At 42.0% G+C, this 19,675-nt stretch overlaps 2 protein-coding genes across 2 annotated transcripts; both read left to right on the top strand.

Annotated features, from left to right (window-relative positions):
• Nucleotides 1–6,412: 6,412 nt before the first annotated feature.
• Nucleotides 6,413–11,857, top strand: LOC114453572 (cyclic nucleotide-gated cation channel beta-3-like). The gene is made up of 13 exons (XM_028433525.1): nt 6,413–6,736; nt 6,809–6,859; nt 6,937–7,023; nt 7,104–7,168; nt 7,244–7,366; nt 9,972–10,113; nt 10,395–10,554; nt 10,633–10,730; nt 10,814–10,897; nt 10,985–11,103; nt 11,175–11,327; nt 11,603–11,753; nt 11,837–11,857. The coding sequence occupies exons 1-13, from the start codon at nt 6,413–6,415 to the stop codon at nt 11,855–11,857; spliced, it is 1,578 nt and encodes a 525-aa protein (XP_028289326.1).
• An 816-nt stretch (nt 11,858–12,673) lies between these two features.
• On the top strand, nt 12,674–18,821 carry LOC114453070 (cyclic nucleotide-gated cation channel beta-3-like). Its single transcript, XM_028432717.1, has 18 exons — nt 12,674–12,844; nt 13,126–13,228; nt 13,722–13,929; nt 14,677–14,834; nt 14,910–15,209; nt 15,278–15,486; nt 15,566–15,616; nt 15,699–15,785; nt 15,857–15,921; nt 16,069–16,191; nt 16,517–16,658; nt 16,744–16,903; nt 17,012–17,109; nt 17,756–17,839; nt 17,932–18,050; nt 18,162–18,314; nt 18,411–18,564; nt 18,661–18,821. Exons 1-18 carry the CDS (start codon nt 12,752–12,754, stop codon nt 18,682–18,684), a joined length of 2,331 nt encoding a protein of 776 aa, XP_028288518.1. The 5' UTR covers nt 12,674–12,751; the 3' UTR covers nt 18,685–18,821.
• The last annotated feature ends 854 nt before the right edge of the window (nt 18,822–19,675 follow it).

The raw sequence follows: 19,675 nt of genomic DNA on the forward strand, positions 1-19,675 counted from the left end.
GGTGAATGCAGTGTTGATTTAACAACTTACAACTAAGCTACATGATTCCAAATTTATTCTACCCAGAGAGGCAAACTGAAAATATATAACTTCTTAAGGACATGGGATGATTGTTAGGTTTCAGGATTAACTGGTAATGTCAAAATGCTGTAAAAATGCTTTGATCAATATATTTTATATATATGATTATGTATATAGTCTGTGTGTATGTTGGAGGTCATTTGAATTTTGTTTCCAGCAGCAGAATATTTTTTCTTAGCTGTAAAGTGTATTGGTAAAGTACCAATAATGTAACAGATGTTTACTAGTGTTGCTATGTACCTGTGGGGTCTGTAAATATAGCTGTATACTAGTTGGCAGCTTGTTTCTGCTGCCCCCATGTGGCCAAAGTGGAAAAAATGACCAATGGCTGCAGAATAAAGCATCCATATACAGTGCTGTTAATGGCTTGTTTCCTTTTTATTTCCTGCCTGTGCAGAATTTAGCACACCACTGCCACCTGTAGATCAGGGGAATAATGTCACCGCAGTGTGCACGAATGCACGGTGAGCTTCCTGCAAACACATTCCATGTTCTCCTCATGTCCGGGAACGATGTGAGACCTGGAAGAGACCAGGCAGAGGTTGAATCTAAACAAATAGCTGAAGATTTCTGTGGTGATTTATGGCCTCAGGTGTTTAATCACAATCCTTTTAAATTATCAGACAAACCTAAATTCTAATTTTTATTCTGGATCTTTCCTCTGGAGCTATTGTGTCTATTAACACTCATTAAATACAAACTAACTCTGATAAGGGTTCTTTTTCAGTGAGCTGAAAATCATTGCTATTTAGTCTTCACACTTTACTTCACGGACTGGAGACCCCTCACATAGCAAGCGAGTGTTTCATTTATATGGCATTGTTGAAGGAGTAATCATTGTGGCATTTGTTGGGATGAATTGGCCTCCCTGGGTTCAGCCTTCTTATAATTTCCAAACCCCTTCGGTTCAGACCAGCTCTGTATTACACCAATTAGTGTGGTGAGTCATATGTTATTGGCCATCAGACAACTCAGCCTCCTCCTCCTCCTCGTCCTCGTCTCTGAGCTGTAAATGTACCTCTGGATGTTACACTCAGGACTATTGTCAGTCTGTTGCTGACTGGATAGGTAAAACTGAACCTGAGCCTGGGTCCTGCGGAGGAGGTCAAGGGTCAGGCTAGTGTTATATGGCAAACGCAGTATTTTTTTTACTAATAACTCACAAAAAAAGCACAGAAGAGTTTTCTTCTTCCTTTTTTTTTTGTCTTTTTCTAATATATAAAGCTTTTTCCCTGTTTTTCAAGGGCTTGGCCCAGCCTCAGGGCTTAATTAGATTAATGGAAGAGATGTGGGAGGATCTAATGACCCAGCTCTCTGCATCACTGGACAGCGAAAAGATGGAGAGGGATAAAAAATAAAGTCTGCTTCCTCCTCTCCACTCATCCTCTTCTGCCTCAGACAAGTCAATGGTCCTTCAGAACGCTCTGATACATTACACCAAAACCCACAGCTGAGTCAAGCTCCATCTGCATCTCTGTGGCATTTTGTTGGTTGCTTCAGTGTGACAGGAGGAATGGAACAGCAGAATATGGGCTGAGTAGGTGGGCGATAGTGGTGTAATTTTATTCTTAATGACAAGTGAGCATATGAGTGTCTTGGTGAGATAAGGGCTAAATGAAAAGAGGGAAGTATGCACGGATAATGAAATGACAATGGGATGAAATGTATGAGTGGAAATAGCCATACTTATAGATTCCCCTTATGTGCTGTGCTAATTATGAAATCAGCTTAATGCATTTATGATGTGGATTTTACACACTGCTAATATGTACAGCAGAGATAACCTGCATGGATGAAAATGGATGACTGAGCTTAAAAACCTTGAAGCTTCCCTCAGCTGTGTTAGCGGCCTAACACAGATACTGTTGATTTATTGTGAAAAACTGTAAACTCATCAAAAACGATCAAGTAAAACAAGCCTGAGGAGCTAATTGTATTTTTAATGTTGCTCTACTTCATTATTTCATTAAGCTTCACCCAACACGAACAGTGCTGCAACCTGTTGCAGTGTTTTGATTTGTTTTTTAGGCTGCAGTGCTCCTTTTGGGACTTCTTTGAGTCTGTTTTGTGAGGCTTTATAGTTTTATCATAGATCATTTGATCAATCATGGTTAAACCTGCAGTATGCAAGGCTGTGTATGAGCCCGGTTACATAAAGTCACTTACTGTAAAGCTAACTGTGAATGCAGTCATGTATTTGTTTAGATGGACCTTTCTGCTTTAGTGGTCACCTGTAAGCCAATTGGGATCCTATATGGTGATGAGCTTAGTGGTGGTGGGGGCTGTTCTTCGTTCAAGACTATTAGTGGTGCTAAATGCAGTAACACCATCAGGGCTGAGTTATGAGGACATGTTGTTTTAAAACGAGCAGACTGAGACAAGTGGAGAGGCCAGAAGAGGACAAGATTATTTTTGCTCCTCTGCACATTCTGCTTGTGCAGGTAGCAGAAGATACATCGGATGCACTGTTAACTTTCTAAACATGTTTGCCAAGTTAAAGGGCCTCCTAAGTGGCCCACAGACTCCAGCGGACTCTGGGAGCACCAGTGTAGCTCCTGCTCCTGCTCCTGCTCCTGCTCCAGCTCCTCCTGCTCCTGCAGCTGTTCCTGCTCCTGCTCCAGCCAAGGTAAGACCTGCTGTATCTTTATAAAAAAGGTTAGCTATTCTTGTTTCATTCAAAGGTCTGTGATCCTCCTTCAAACTTTGATTAGCTTTCATTTTGCTCAGTATGCAGCAGCAATAGCTGCCACAGCCAGAACTGAAGTCAAGCAAAACCACAAAAGCTAAAATATTGCATCAGTCATGTAATACAGAGAATTGGTTGCATTTGATCACAGCAGCAACTGCTTATCTGTCCCTCCATCCATTCTGTGGCTCTCTAGTCTTGCCAGCAAAGAATCAAATAAAATTGTTCCATTACACGGACCTCATTGTAATCACTCATTACCCTACGGGCACGTTTTCAAATTCATTTCATCTCAAACACGGCTTGTTTTTCAAAGTGTCTGTCAGACTAGGGAGCAATTTGTCAAATGCTAAACCCACTGTTCTTTAAAAAAAAGAAAACGCTCTTGAAATTAAATTGTCTTTCTAATGGGTCGCGGTTTGACTAATGGAGCCAACCGCCTGACTTTGTGGAAAACGTTGATTTGTCGTGTAGGAGGAGAAGCCGGCTGACAAAGAGAATGAGGCCAAGAAAGTGGAGAAACCGCAGGGTAAGTTGACCCTTGACCCACACGTATTCAGACACTCACTGAAAGACTGAATCAGAATGTTACATAAATTAAATTTAATAAATTAAATTACTGTTCATCTCAAAATTTACATGTTGACTCACTAGTGTCAGCTTTTCAAGGGTTTTCATGTGCCTTCTTGTTCAAAACAAAAGCTGCAGAGTGTCGGGACGCTTCGAATAGCTGTAATTAGCCTTGTGTGCACTTGAAAGGCAGAAGTATTGATCAGAAAAAAATGATCACACCGGTAAAGGTGACAGGCTGACACAAACAACACAAATTGGCCGGTGGCAGATGTTCGATATGAAAAGTTCGGCTCTGACCAACTTTTCTCAGCCCTGCTGTCTGTCTCAGTTTTCCCTGGGCTGCTAAAGTTCTATGAGAAGTTAAATTTCACCAACTTAAATTGTGTTTCTGGAAGTGTAGACACCATCTTGAAGCCATTTTAAAGTGAAAAACATTGGGTCTGTCTCAACATCAATCAAGGTTCATTCTGTTAAGGGAAAGACAGTGAATCAGATCCTTAACTGTACAGACTCTTCCTTTTAAGTCTGTCTCATGTATCACCAGCACTTATGCCAAAAGAGGTTAAACCACTCATTTTGAGGTTATATATTATGATGAGTTACAATATCGGGTTAGTTATTATAAAAGTGATGGAAAGTAATAAGTGTTACAAATAAATGCAGTAATATGATTTATTCTGGACACTACAGCCCGTAGATGGAAAGAAAGTAAAAAAAACGCATTATTTTCTCCAGCAGCAGCTCCTGCACCTGCACCTGCCCCAGCCCCGGCTCCAGCTCCAGCTCCCGCCCCGGCCCCGGCCCAGGCCCCGGCCCCTACAACAACAGCTCCTAATCAAGCTGGAGCTGAGGGGTAAGAACTGCACACCTTGATAATAACCACATTTAATTGCAGAGGAGACGCTTTCTAAGTAATAGGTAATTAAAGAGAGTAACTACAGTGTATTTATCCCTGCAGTATCTGCCTCCAAACTCCACTTTAGCCTACCTAAACACACGCCTGCCAAGATAGTGACACCACGAAGCAGTATCACATTAATCATCCAATGGACATTAATTAATCAGATTCTCTGTCAATGTGGCAGCGAGACTAGAAGAAATCCCTCGGCATACGAGATCCTTACCCCCTCTTCCAACATATATATTAACAAAGGGATGACCACAAAGTGGATTAAAAGCTTTGCAGCTTTTTGGCTTTAAGAGGCTCACTGAGGCAGCTTCTGGCTGACAGGTAGAGATGGCAACGGCTGATCTTCATAGCTGTAAACACATGTTCCCAAATGAGAACGCGTGTTATGAATGTAGATCTATCATGGCAGCAATGACAGCAAAACCGGGCAGAAACAATGTTATTGTGGGCAGGGTTGTCCAATAACCGGAAGGTTGGTGGTTCAATCCCAACTCCTCCCTAGTCACTGTTGTGTGTCCTTGGGCAAGGCACTTTACCTGCATAGCCTCCAGTGTACTCACTGGTGTGTGGCGCTCTTTGCTGGGCTGCCTTAAGCAATTTCCCCATAGTGGCACTAATAAAAGTTTCTTAATTTAATTTTTTTAATAATTTACCTCTACAAAGTCCAGATGACCTCTTTTTTATTCTAAACTAATGTCTGTGTTGTATTCTGAGATTAGACTGCAGCCCTGTACCTTAAGAGACACATTAGTGAGATGAAACATAAGAGTAAGAGTCCTATCAGTGCTACCACTCACTGCCACCAGAGGGTAGCCTCAGCTGCAGATGCCTTCTGGTTGTCATTTAATACACCCCCAACTAATGTAGGAATTACAATCATAGTCTTATATTGTTGAAAACAGTGCTCCCTATCAGCAGAGAGTGATTTAAACATACCAATGTTTAAAAGTTGGGACCTGTATTGACCAGAGTCAGAGGAATCCTCGTGTCAGATTCATATTCATTTAGATGGCAAAACGTCTAAACTACTATGGGCTGGACTGTTCTCTGGCTCTGTCTGTTTCCCACCATATAGCTCTCCTACAACAGGAATAAAGCTGAGTAAAACAACATTTATAGTAGACTAAAACAACAAAGCTTTATGAGGCACAGATGTATCAAAATGGTGTCATCTGGCCAGATCCATTAATTTATAATAGTATATTAAAGTAAGCAGTGGTTTATGGTTATTATACACCAACACACCATCGCCTCCTGATCCTCTGCTATTCTAACAGTGTCTCGTTACTGCCTTTATATCTTCGTGAAGAGTAAATTTAAAGAGCCAAAACAGAGCTGAAAGATGCGAAAGATGTCATCACAGACTCTAAAAAACATTTCTCCTTCGTTGTTTGCCTCCATCCTGGAAAATTTACCTTCCTCATTGGTTCTACAAAAATAAATTATACAGTGAAGCAAACCTTAGACATGCTTCCAGCATATGTAAGTTCTAAATCTGAACCTTTCATTTAGAAATAGGACCTCAGAGAGTTTTACATGCTGGACATTGCATCAAAACTACAACTATGAAGTCCATCGAAGTGATCCATTGCAGTGACCCCCTCCAAAGGTAGTGCAGCCATCATTGATGAACTTTCTCTTCAGTGACTGTAAACTTTCCTTTCCCAGAAAGGAGGAGGTCCCTCCTCCTCCTCCTCCACCCATAGTCATCAACAGATACTCAGATGACCAGCTGAGAGCAATAGCCAAACGGATGAACGAAAGACTACAGATCTACAGGGACAAAGTGATTGATCAGTACGCCTCGTCCCCTGAGATCACCCCTCCCGTCAGTGAGTACCAACACAGAGTCAGTCACCTGTACCAAAAAAGCACCATGTAGCAGCTTTACTTTAGCTTTATTAGGTGCAAATAATCAATATTAACCAGTGGATATTTACTTAATCTGCAAAATACCCTTTTTAGCACCACTGCTGCTCAAAGATGACTACACAAAAGTCATAGAGGAGCGGATTCGGCAAGCAGAAGAGGATCGGATAAAAAAGGAGGAGGCGGACAAGAAGAAGAAGGAGGAGCAGGAGAAGAAGAAGAAGGAGGCCGAGGAGAAAAAGAAAGAGGAGGAGGAGAAAAAGAAAGCAGAGGCTCTAGAGGAAAGGAAGAAGATGACCCTAAAAGCCAAGCTCACTGAAATTGCCTGGACTTCGGTGGACTTTGTGCTGAAGCCGATCGAGGACCTGGCAGACTCTGTGCTGGGACAGACCATCGACCCCTTCACTGACCGTCACTACATTGCGTGGCTGAGCATGGTGACTCTGGCCTTCAACTACAACGTGTGGTTCATCACGGCCCGCCTGTGTTTCCCGTACCACACTGAGACTGCCATCCCTTTCTGGTTTGCTGCGGATATGCTGGCTGACTTCATCTACCTCATGGACTCCATCATCTTCCAGCCCCGCAAACAGTTTGTCAAAGCAGGAGACATCATAGTGAGTGTGATGCAGTGGATGCTGAGAAGCACATAAAATAACATGTGACCGATGCCTTTTCTCTCTTTTCAGAAAGACAGGATCCAAACCAAGAAGCACTACAGAGAATCAGAACGATTTGTGGTATTCTGATTGAAATTAGTTTGAATTCATGTGAGCACTAAGGTCAGTGACCTCACCCCTCTGTCTCTCCCTCACAGGCTGACATGGTGTCCCTCATACCGTTTGACTTGTTGTACTTGCAGTTTGGGTTCAAATCTGTTTTCAGATTCAATCGTCTGCTGAAGGTGAATTTCCTCATGTGTTGATGCAAAATCAACCAGAAGACAATCAGAACAAACTAAAACTTCCCGTTCTTACTCCCAAGGCAGATACATTCTTTGAGTTCAGTGATCGTCTGGAGAGCATCATGGCCAAGGCTTACATCTGGAGGTCAGTCATATGAGACAAACTGCGGAGCATCAATGATGAGAAACAGAGTCACTCATGTCTGTACTTCTCTGTTAGAGTCATTCGTACCATCGGGTATCTCCTCTTCATGCTCCACCTCAACGCTTGCTTCTACTACGTGGCCTCAGACTATCAGGGCATAGGTGGAACTAAATGGGTCTACTCCGGTCTGGGCAGCGCGTAAGTACATTATCTCTATAGTCTGGTGTGTGTTATGTCCTGCAGATTTTAGGGCTGCCACTAATGATTATTTTTATATTGATTAATCAATTAATCTAAATATAGTTCGTTTTATTTAACCATTGTGCTGGACCTCTAGACACAGCATTACTGTAGGTTTAGACTGGAGTGCGTTGCTGAGTCAAATCACTTAACCCTCATGGACTGTTCTCAAACACTACCCTAATGTGTTGTTGGGGGACAAAAACATCCCCTAACTTTAACGGTTTTAAAAATATATTAGATAAATATTTTTTTGAAATTTTTTTGCATAGACCTTTTAATTAACTTCAGTTCTAATCAACAGTAGTGAAAAAATCATTTTCCCCCTGGATTTTAACCCTTTAATCACCAATTTTATAAGGGGTGGTGCTGAAAATTGAAGCTCTGAAGCCTCTGAATCCTCCTCACCTTCAGTGGAATAAGTTGAAGAAGATAATGGTGCCACAGCAAAATCAGGATCTGAATCTGCTGTATCCGTAATGTCAGAGAGAGAAGATGACATGTCCTCCAGCTCACTAGAAGGGCCAGGCTGCATTATCAATTCCAAAGCTTCGGCACAAGTGAATCCTCTCTTCATGTTGCTTGCTCCTCTCCTCACTATCAAATGACCAGGAGAACGCATGCACGACCACCTGCTTGGGTTTTGTTTACTCTGCACCTCTCAGCATCAAAGAGCCACACATGTATAGGTAAACTTACTTTCTTTTTGTTTACTCTATAAAGTCTTTGTAGTTGTGTGTTACACACAGTGCACAGATCTCTCTTTCTCGCTCTCTCTCTAACATACACACACAGTGTGTAGACACACAATTATGTGCTAAAATACTCCCTATAACTCCATATACAAGCCAGAAACTACACTACATAAGCACAGGCCTGCAGGTAAAGGGTTAATATGGTCATTAAGTTGTTAACTGTAAAAATCACAAATTTTACCTCCTACCAACAGGGTAAACCACCAACAATCAAGAATGCATTATTATTTAGTGCCATGGCTGTGCAGTCAAAAAAAGTGTGGTTATAATGTAAGTCTATGGGACAAAATGGGAGAAAAAATGAAAATCCAGTGCTGTGCAAAAACTAATAATGCAATAAAGTCAATTTTTTTACTGATGTTTGACATGACCAAGACTGTAATAAAGGTTAAAAAGAATCCAGTCCACATTCACCTTTTCTATTAAAAATGAGCCATTTTGTGTGTTTTTTTTCAATTTTCAGCACCACCCCTTATAAAATTGGTGATTAAAGGGTTAAAATCCTGGGGGAAAATGATTTTTTCACTACTGTTGATTAGAACTGAAGTTCATTAAAAGGTCTATGCAAAAACATTTCTAAAAATATTTATCTGATATATTTTTAAAACCGTTAAAGTTAGGGGACCTTTTTGGCCCCGAACAAATTTTTTGCCCACAGTGACCTATGAAAAATTTTAAAATCATATTTACAAAATTTATGTAAAATTAAGCTTGTTGAGGAAAAATGATTCAATTTGTCCACATATTGACAAAGTTATGGCCAAAATAAACAGAAAAATTTCTCTCAGAGGACTAAAATGTCCCGAACAGTCCATGAGGGTTAAGGCACCTTTTCAGGCGGCTCATCATCCTGAATAGCTCCCGTGTGTTTTCTATGCTAACGACACATACAGAGAGTGTTATTATATGTTATTATCACCTTACCTGGAATACTGCCACACTGTAGAACCCTTCAGTCTTTGAAAAGGATTGCTAGCAAACTCATTTGACGCCGAGCACGACTGATCCCCTCTAGCTGTTTTCTTCCCCATGTCACATTATTTGTGGTGACACTGTGAAGCTGTGATATTTATATATAAAGAGTTATAAACAGGAAATAATGTAATTGGAAATTTCTTTATGACAATCTAACTACATCAGAGAAGACAAAGCCAGAGCTGTCAAGGACAAAAACATTTTAAGTGTCTTGAACTTTCCCTTGTTATTTGACTGTTTTATTGTGTTTTAGGTCATTGGTTACAGCTTTTAGGCTATTTATTATCAGCTACATAATGCTGGACCTGGGTAACTTTGAGCAGACTCTACACAGCAGCATGCACCTTTAAAACATTTACATTTAAAACACCATAACGTTTTTATGAGTCATCTTAGTGTCTCGTCCTCTAAACAAATCTCTATAGAAATGTAACATTTGTTGTGTGTCCGTCTTTGCTGCTGCTGCAGTTACCTCCGGTGCTTCTTCTATGCGGAGAAGTCCCTGCTGATGATCGCTGAGTTGCCAATTCCAGACAGCATGTTCGGACAGATCTTTCAGATGACGAACTACCTTTTTGGTGCATTCTTTATGTCCATCATTTTGGGACAGGTAGCTTCTTTTTGTAGGTTTTGTGGTGCTTTGCTGTATGTTTTCTTCTTTTGGCTTTCTTTTCTATAATGGCTTGCTCCAGATGTTTTTACAGCAAGACATCAAGGGAACAAAAACAAACTCAGGACTGCCCACTGCTTCCAAAACACGAATACTAAGTCACTTACAAATCCAGTAAAACACCCCCTCCAGTGTGCTTAACGCCCCCTCACCCTCTCCACAGGTACCTGCGTTGTTACTACTTTGCTGTCCGCAGTCTGATCAACATCGGGGGTCTTAACGAACCCCACACAGTCTTTGAGATTGCCTTTCAGATGACAAACTTTTTCACGGGCGTCTTTGTGTTCTCCAGTTTGATCGGACAGGTAACGCAGAGATTGAGTCACAGCTCCCTGAGAAATTAGCATCTCAAAATTAGAAACACCATCATCATCTCATTTCCCCCCTTGTCTTAGTGTAGTCATAGATGAATACACCTGTACTGTTAGAAATAATACTCATCAGTTGACACCATACTAACACCCCGTCTGTTGGTTCCCTGTTGTGTCTTGACTGTCAAAAATCTTTTAAAGCTCCTAAAATGGACCAACCTCACTTAACCCTTTTCTTAGCTCATGTATTTATTTGGACCCTCATCTTGCCTCAGATGAGAGATGTCATCGGAGCAGCCACCATGGGACAGACCTACTTTCGTTCCTCCATGGACAACACTGTAGCCTACATGGTGACCAACCACATTCCCCCACTGGTGCAGAACAGAGTCCGAACCTGGTACACCTACACCTGGGACGCTCAGGGAATGCTGGGTGGGTATTATGTCACAACAAAACCGTTGTCACGAATAGTTTAACACTGAATTAGACCCTTTGTTTTGGTGTCTTCAGATGAGTCCGAGCTGCTGGATAAGATGCCACTCGTGATGAGAACCGCCATCGCCGTGGACATTAACCTGACGACCTTCCAGAAGATTGATCTTTTTAAGGTGCCTTCACATCAGAGGACACAAAAAAACCCCACAGAAACCACAGGAATACTGATGACTGGTGATGGTGTATGTCTCCACAGGGCTGTGATCAGCAGATGTTAGTGGACATGTTGCTGAGGCTCAAGTCGATCGTCTATCTGCCCGGAGACTTTGTTGTGAAAAAAGTAACACAGAGTAAACAAGACCTCAAATTCTCAAGACATCAGTTCAATAAACAGATGTTTCAGTCAAACCTTTGTTGGCCTGTGCAGGGTGACATCGGCAAGGAGATGTATATCATCAAAAGTGGAGCGGTGCAGGTGGTGGGAGGACCTGACAACAGCATTGTGTTTGTTACACTGAAGGCTGGATGTGTGTTTGGAGAAATCAGGTGAGTTTACACTTAATAAACTTTACTCATTTAGGTGTAATTAAAACATACATTTGTTTCTTTTTTTTTAGTCTGCTGCAGTCATCCAAAGATGGCGGTAACAGGCGGACGGCTAATGTCAAAGCTTATGGCTTCGCTAACCTGTTTGTGCTGGAGAAGAAAGACCTGTTTGACATCCTCGTCCACTACCCAGAGTCTCAGAAAGTTCTGGCCAGGAAGGGCAGGTGGGTGTGAGATCCTGTGAGGGTTCTTTACTGGCAGTGTGGATGCGAGACACTTTTTAAAAGGAGATTTTGACACAAATCAATCAATATTTATTACATGTATTTGTACAAATGGTGCAAAAAAAACAACAACTTCACAACCTACAGGATCAAACAGCAAATAAAGAGAAGAAAAAAAGACAAATATAATGAAATTAAATGTAAATAAAATAAAATGCTGGATGTGTTCAGCATGTATGTGAATGTATATGATGTTTTTGTGTGTGTGTGTGTAGAAAGCTCATGAAGGCCAAGGGTCCAGCAGCAGCTAAAGCTGAAGAGGAGAAAAAGAAAGGCCTGGCTCTGTTCGGACCCAAACCGCCGACCCCCAAACTGCTACGAGCTGTCGGAGGAACCATCAACAGAGGCATCATGGACAAAATAAAAGTAAGTTCTGCTCTCACTTTTTCTGAATTTAATTGTAAGACCTTAGCATAAACCCTTTTGTTTTCTGCATTGTTTCTTCTCAGGCTACTGCTGGTGGAAAGTGAGGACACTTTTTTTAATAACTTCTTTTTGGGAGTGTTTTTCTCTTACTACTCTTTTGTACTGAGTGCGTTTTCAAACTTTACAATAGGAGCCCGACCGTACACGGACACTGTTTACTTAAAACACCACTGTAAGCCTAAATACATGTTAATCTAATCACATCACACATGTACTAAATTTAAAGTTAAAACAAGCTCAACCTGGCTCCAACAAGCGAACTCCTTTCTCATGTTATTGTCCCTGGTGGACACGGTGGGGAACATAGTGGGCGTTTTCCACTGTGCTGTAGCTGTATGTTATTATGAAAATCATGTATCTCAGACCTGATTAAATAAATAATTACCTGATTTTATGCAGTGATAGTTCTGTGTTTATCTGTGTGTCGGCTGTGTATGGTGGAAGTTACAGATCCTGGCTGCAGTAATCCTGTTAGACACACAACAACAATGTGACTCCAAGAGGGGACTGAAATAAACCTGTCACAGTCTAAATTTATCCCAGGCAGCCATGAGATACTCACTGTGTTTAATAATGAAACCCATTTTTATCACTGAATTAATTGTAGAATGGGTAATTGTGACAAATGGTCCACTGTCCTTTAGCTGGCTTTCTTACTTATTTATTTCAAGTCAGTGTTGCTCTGGGTGCAGCCATTTTATCAGCACTGTAGTAAACACCCTGCTTTATCCTGCCTGGCCGTGACTGCCAGCTGATCTGGTGTTTGACTCCGGGATAAAGAGGGGCGGGCCCTAAGAGAATTAATGGATCTAAAAAAAAAAAATTTAATTGCCCCAGTCTGTGAGGCGAAGACTTCACATCGAGGAGTCGTTTCAGGATCCAGATAGAAGCATTCAGACCGGGGAGTGGACGGGCGGCAGCCCCCACAGGACCTCATCATGTTCAGCAGGTTGAAAAGATTGATCGGGGCTCCTGAGCCTCCCCAAAGTGCTTCTCCTCCTCCGGCTCCTTCTCCAGCTCCCCCTGCTAAGGTAGGTGCTTTTATTATTGTGTTAGTAGAAGGATAATGTAACTTTTCTCTTTTAATTTGTAAAATCTGTACAATTTAATAAAGTAATCATAGAAAGTTCTCATCCAATGAATCTAACTTTAGACATGTGAGTTCAGTGGAAGCATCTGAAGCAGCTTAGTACTAATGTGAGGAAGTGCAGTCACTCATTTGGGGCATTAGCATGTATGAATCTTCTATTTCATAGCTGAGCTGTGTGAGATTTGTTCTTTTTCTTCTGTTACCTGTGTTGTTTACTTACAGGAGGACAAGCCTCCTGAAAAGAAAGAGGAGCAGCCAAAGAAAGAGGAGGAGAAGAAGGAAGAAGAAAAGAAAGAAGAGCCCAAGCCGGAGGAGCCAAAGCCAGGTAAGGAGTGGGTTTATATAGTCTCACATCCACCTAACCTGCTCAGAGCCAATCACACAACCTACCACTAATAATATGCATTGATTAACCACCCACAGCTGATCTGCTGTTGAGAATAAAAGCCAAATTCTACCCTCCTTACTTCTCTCCGGTGCTAATGTCTTTTCAAACTGGTTTCAAACACTGTTTCTCCCTGTTTGGATTTACTGTAACTGTGAATAGATTGTTAGTTTGTCCATCTGTGAAGTTGATGAAACTTTATGACTTCTCTCTTATGAAAGCGGTGAGGTTGGAATCACTCATTTCCCTGCAGTACAACACTGTGTGCGTTTCTGTTTATTTCTCTGACTTTACTGTTGAAATATCAGAATATGTTACAGGATAAAGTCTGCAATAGGTCAAAACTTTCACTGTAATTCACAAGTATAGTTTATAGAATAATATCATTATAAGTCTATTTATTTACACAATGACTGCTACATTTCTGTTTCAGATCCTGCTCCTGCTCCTGCAGCCGGTGCTCCTGCTTCTGCTCCTGCTCCTGCTGCTTCTGCTCCTGCTCCTGCAGCTGGTGCTCCTGCTCCTGCAGCTGGTGCTCCTGCTCCTGCTCCTGCAGCTGGTGCTCCTGCTCCTGCAGCTGGTGCTCCTGCTCCTGCTCCTGCAGCTGGTGCTCCTGCAGCCAATCCTGAAGGGGCTGAAGGGTAAGGGGATCTATCTTATACTTTCCTGTGACCCATCAAAGCGTACAGCAGGAAGACAAGTCCTCCACTTCAGGCTGCACACATAATAATAAACTCATAATTTCTGTATAATCACTCAAAGAGTTAAACTGCATCTGGATTTAATGAGAGTTATGTCACCAACGTAAACATTACAAACAAAGAAACCTTTGGCTTTAATAGGTACTGTACTCATCTATATTATTTTATCTCTTTTTGTACCTCTGTGGAATATCAATAAATATTAAAACAGTAAAAGACAGATACTTTACTGGAAATGGATTCATAGAGTACCAAATAGACACTGCAGCTCTCCATCATTGTCTTAGGGAGGGTTTGTGGACACCCTGCAGCCATGGTCACACTGTGACTTGCAGCATGTGACTACTAAAGCTGGAAAGGAGATTAGGAGCTTAGCTTTATTTGTGACTGAGGATGATCAGAGATGGCATTCACCTGCATGCTAGCTTAGTTAGCTTTAAAGATTTATTGTGTCCTGAGCAGACTGTGGAGACATTATGTCTCATGAAAAATGAAAAAAAATCCTATTTTCTCAGTGTAATTCAGATAAAAGTGGGAAAGAAAATGTGTTGAAGCCCTGACTACAACAGAATTAACCCATTCATAAAGAATCGTATCACTGCTGACCACTGCTTAATCACACACCCTCTTCTTTTGATTTGATTAAATATGTTTTATGTTTTTTTATTCTTTATATTTCTGTTTTAGTGAAGAGGCCCCACCTCCTCCTCCACCTGTTGTCTACTTCCGCTACACAGATGACACCCTCAGGGAGCTGGCGAAGAGGTTACGAGAGCGGACACTGGAACTCAAAGAAAAGGCCATAGACCCTTATGCCACATCTCCAGAAATCACTCCTCCAGTCAGTAAGTGAGGACATAAATGTCTTCATAAAATGTCCCGCTAAGGCTGCTTCATCTTTCTCTCTCTTTGTCTGTCAGCACCAATCTATCAGAAGCCTGACTACATTCGATTAAAGGAGGAGGAGCGGATAGCAAAAGAAGAAGCGGATAAAAAGAAGGCAGAAGAAGCCGCCAAAAAGGCGGAGGAGAAGAAGAAGAAAGATGAGGAGAAACGACTGGAGGCTGAGAAGAAAGCACAGGAGGAGAAGCTGGCCGAGGAGGCCAGTAAGAAAATTAGTATGATCCCAAAAATCAGCTGCTCCTGCTTTGATGTCCTCTTACTCCCTTTGGAGGAGAAGCTGGACACAGTTATAGGAAGCACCATTGATCCTTTCACAGGTAGGCCACGCCACAGCTGGATGATGCCATCATAATGGATGTCTTAAAAATGTACTTCCTGTCTTCAGATCGCCGGTATATCGCCTGGCTCACCGTCGTCGCTGTGGCGTTCAACTACAACGCCTGGTTTGCCTCCGCGCGGCTGGCCTTCCCGTACCACAATGCAACCTTAAACCCATTCTGGATTTTCTTTGACATTCTCAGTGACCTTGTGACTGTTGTTGACATCCTGTTTTGGCAGCCTCGGCTTCAGTTTGTCAAAGCCGGAGACATTGTTGTAAGTCACAAAACGTAATGAAGCGTCACTGCTGAGTCTAAGATGTTTCAGTAACGTTGTATGTGCCTGTCACCTGCAGAAAGACAGGGCTATGACCAAGGTGCATTACCGTAAATCACAGCGATTTAAGGTAAGAACGGGATCATATCTTCAGATTCACTGTGCTTCACTGTGACATGCTGATTTTTTTCTGCATCATCACACATGTGTAGGTTGATCTCGCCAGCATCATCCCCTTTGACCTGCTGTCCCTGTACTTCCGATTCTCCTCCATATACAGACTCAACCGCATCATCAGGGTAGGCCTTTTATTATAAAAATCTACTTTTTCTGTTCACTTCCTTATAACTTGCATCCTTGTTTACCCCAGATTGAATCCTTCTTTGAGTTCAGTGATCGACTTGAGAGTATCATGGCCAAAGCTTACATCTGGAGGTACGACTTGCAGCACAGCCACAAGGCTTAATGCAGCCCCTGCCTTCTTCTGTTTGTATACACGTTTTTACATGTAATATACGCTTTATATTTACACCCAAAGATCATCTCACTAGCATCTCCTCTTGTCTCTGTCTGTCTCTGCAGAGTTGCCCGCACCACAGGCTACCTGCTCTTCATTCTCCACCTCAACGCCTGTGTTTTCTATGTAGCCTCAGTGAGCCAGGGTCTCAAATCAACTACCTGGGTGTATGACGGAAAGGGCTCAGCGTGAGTACCTTCTGTTTTTGTGTTGTTGTTTTTGACACTCGGGTCAGTGCAGTTTGAGGCTCTGTTCTAGATGCATGATGAACTTGTGTAGTTTGTGTCCATAATAACTGAGCAGCACCTCATATTTGTCAGATTTTTGTCAGATTATTTAATTTTTGTGTTTGAGAGCTTCAGTCATTATGCTTACAAATGCATGGCCTCAATTAGTGAGCACAAATTCATTTGTCTTTCACTCAGCAGTGTTTTTTCTCAGTGTTGTTGGTGCTGTGAATTTTCAAAGTACACAATCAAAGTATAAAAATGACCGTATTTTTCCTCTCCACAGGTACCTGCGTTGCTACTACTTCGCAGTCCGCAGTCTGATCAACATCGGGGGTCTGCCAGAACCTGTCACCATCTTTGAGATTTCCTTTCAGATGGCTAACTTCTTCATTGGTGTCTTTGTGTTCTCAAGTTTGATTGGGCAGGTACGACCATAGTGTGTTCAGAATGTATTTATTAAACATTTTATTTTTCTTCTCTGTTTGATTTCTGGTTCTTTTTTTTAATCAGATGAGGGACGTCATAGGAGCAGCCACAGCGGGTAAGACATATTTTCGGGCGTCGATGGACGGCTGTGTCGCCTACATGAACACCTACACTATTCCAAAGCTGGTCCAGAACAGGATCAGGACCTGGTACAACTACACCTGGGCTGCTCAGGGCATGCTGGGTGAGAACTTTATTTTTGTCAAAAAACTGATATGTCAGTATCAGTATCACTCTAAATGAATTATATTACAACTGACTAATATTCCTTTATATTTGAAACTGTCTCCAGATGAGTCTGAGCTGCTGGACAAAATGCCTCTGGTGATGAGAACCGCCATCGCTGTGGACATTAATCTCACCACCTTTCAGAAGATCGCACTGTTTCAGGTGACACACAACATATTACTCAAACTGTTACTGTTCTACTCCAGCAGATGGCAGGAACAACAATGATTATGTTTTAAAGGGCAAGGAAACATGAAAAGATTAACATAATCTGTTTGGAACCACCCAAAACAAACCTGCAACCCACAACACAGCCCGTGTCGGAACCATGTGAATTATACTGCAATGTGACCCAACCTGACCCGGCCCACTACCGGACCCTAACCCACACTGACCAAACCCGCAACCTGACCCGTAACCCCCAGTCCGACCTGATTCAAAACCTACAACCCAACCCCGGACCCAAATCGGACCTGCAAACTGACCTGGAATCCCAACCCAACCTGAGACTAGGAGGACACACTAACAGACTGCCTTCAGTAGGTTTATTATGACGATGGGGATCACTGCTCCTGATGAGGGATCACAGACTACTACAACTGAACGCAGCAAACTCTGGCAACAATGACAGTTTACAGACATACCAGCTGGTGGCGGTAATGCGTCAATTTGTTGTTTGCTAACCGCCAACAAACTCAAACACAAAGAAGAAGAAGAAGAAGAGACGGCTCGCTGCCTCTGTTGTCGATTAACTTCTATGAAACGTTTATTAAATTGTTGTTTATTAAATGTTTTTTTTTTCTTTCAGGGCTGTGATCAGCAGATGTTAGTGGACATGTTACTGAGACTGAAATCAATCATCTACCTGCCCGGAGACTTTGTCGTAAAGAAGGTGAGTTTGTGTGAGAACCTCACACCAAGTGTCTGCAGGGTGACAGGACACATGCAGGACACACATACAAGCTCTGACCTCTGTTTGTGCAGGGTGACATCGGCAAGGAGATGTACATCATCAAAAGTGGAGCGGTGCAGGTGGTGGGAGGACCTGACAACAGTATTGTGTTTGTTACACTGAAGGCTGGATGTGTGTTTGGAGAAATCAGGTGAGTTGGCAGTGCTCAGGCAGGATTTAGAATCACAACTTTCTTATGTATTGGCTCCACACATGTTCAGCTCTTCGGGCACCATTTCATTAAAATAAAACTCCCTCACAGTTTACTGCAGTCTGCTAAAGATGGAGGCAACAGGCGCACGGCTAACGTTAAAGCACACGGCTTTGCGAACCTCTTTGTCCTGGAAAAGAAAGACTTGTTTGATATCCTCATCCACTACCCTGAATCTCAGAAAGTCTTAGCCAGGAAGGGCAGGTGAGGCTCTGAATTTACAGATCTACACAAAACACACCGACTGATCTGTGTTTCAAAGAGAGGGACTGTGTGTGTGTGTGTTTTGTGACTTTAAAGGAAACTGGTCAAAGCCAAAGGTGCTCCTGCTGCTGCTAAAGGTAATGAGGACAAGAAAAAAGGGCTAACTCTGTTTGGACCAAAGCCACCAACACCCAAGCTAATGAAAGCCTTTGGCAATTTCGGCAAAGGGGGATTTCTTGATAAACTTAAGGTACGGCCTTCACACTAACACTATTAACAGGGGTAATTTGATGTAGTCGTTAACAGGGAAAAACGTATTATTACTGATTTTGTTTTCTGTCCACAGAAAAATGCAGCCGAGCAAAAGTAAGAACTGGATCTGGGAGCAGAGCCGTTGCTAGAAATTATAAAGGCCCTAGGCAGGAAGGGACAATTGGGGCACTACAGGCTACTACATTTTTTTGGAAATGCCACCCCAAACACAAAGACATGTACCATGATGATCATATAAGCAACCATTTTATTAATTAAAATAAATGTATGAAAAATATTATTTGAAGGAAATATAAACACTTTGTACAACACAATAAAAAAAGATATCATAGAAATATGTACTCTCTGTACAACACAATCAAAGACATGACAACCAGTATTGTCATCAATTGAGTTTGCCCGCAGTGCAGGATCATCACTGAGAACTGACCGAATCAGGTGCTGGAGAAGTAGTGGAAGAAGTGAAGGGCTCTCAGTGGTTTGACTGCTGGCTGCTGGACGTCCTCTGAAGCTTCTTCACAGGGCTCCCCGACGACCTCCGTTGTGTAAGACCAGAATGCACATACCTTCATCTCTGGAGGTTGTGGCATCTTCGTGATGAGACAGCTATTTATGCAACCTAATGAAAACGAAGGTAATACTATAGAATAACTCACAACTATATGGCAATAGTTGACTATTAGTTGAGGTTTACCAATTTATTTACAAAGACATACATTAATAAACACTATATAAACTAAACTATATAAACTTACAGGTTTTCCCGCTGTGGTTTAGAGGTCATTAACTCTAACAGTAAGTTAGCACCACTTAGCTTATGCCAAATCCTGTGAGCTAAACAAAACAAGCTAAAGTATCATTAGCATTGCAGGTATGCACTGTTGCTGCATGACAAGCTACATTCAATATATTTACGTTTACTCATTTAGCAGAGCGACTTACAATAAGAGGAACATGCTGCAGAAGAATGGAGACCTTGTAGTGAACATGAAGAGCTACCTTTCTGAAAGTGCTGCAAGTCAAATACTCCATAGATTCCGCAGCAGATATTTCACTGGATTAGTGTCAAAGAAGGTCTCCTCTATCAC

This window comes from Parambassis ranga, chromosome 20 (assembly GCF_900634625.1).
Source record: "Parambassis ranga chromosome 20, fParRan2.1, whole genome shotgun sequence".
In the NCBI taxonomy this organism is placed as follows: domain Eukaryota; kingdom Metazoa; phylum Chordata; class Actinopteri; family Ambassidae; genus Parambassis; species Parambassis ranga.

What these genes read in the sequence shown, in the direction of transcription:
- LOC114453572 (XM_028433525.1), top strand. Translation starts at nt 6,413, where the DNA reads ATGACCCTAAAAGCCAAGCTCACTGAAATTGCCTGGACTTCGGTGGAC. An exon ending in GAGAATCAGAACGATTTGTG is followed by an intron (nt 6,860 to 6,936) that starts GTATTCTGATTG and finishes TCTCCCTCACAG; the next exon opens with GCTGACATGGTGTCCCTCAT. An exon ending in TGTGTGTTTGGAGAAATCAG is followed by an intron (nt 11,104 to 11,174) that starts GTGAGTTTACAC and finishes CTTTTTTTTTAG; the next exon opens with TCTGCTGCAGTCATCCAAAG.
- LOC114453070 (XM_028432717.1), top strand. Translation starts at nt 12,752, where the DNA reads ATGTTCAGCAGGTTGAAAAGATTGATCGGGGCTCCTGAGCCTCCCCAA. An exon ending in CACCATTGATCCTTTCACAG is followed by an intron (nt 15,210 to 15,277) that starts GTAGGCCACGCC and finishes TCCTGTCTTCAG; the next exon opens with ATCGCCGGTATATCGCCTGG. An exon ending in TATGACGGAAAGGGCTCAGC is followed by an intron (nt 16,192 to 16,516) that starts GTGAGTACCTTC and finishes TCCTCTCCACAG; the next exon opens with GTACCTGCGTTGCTACTACT.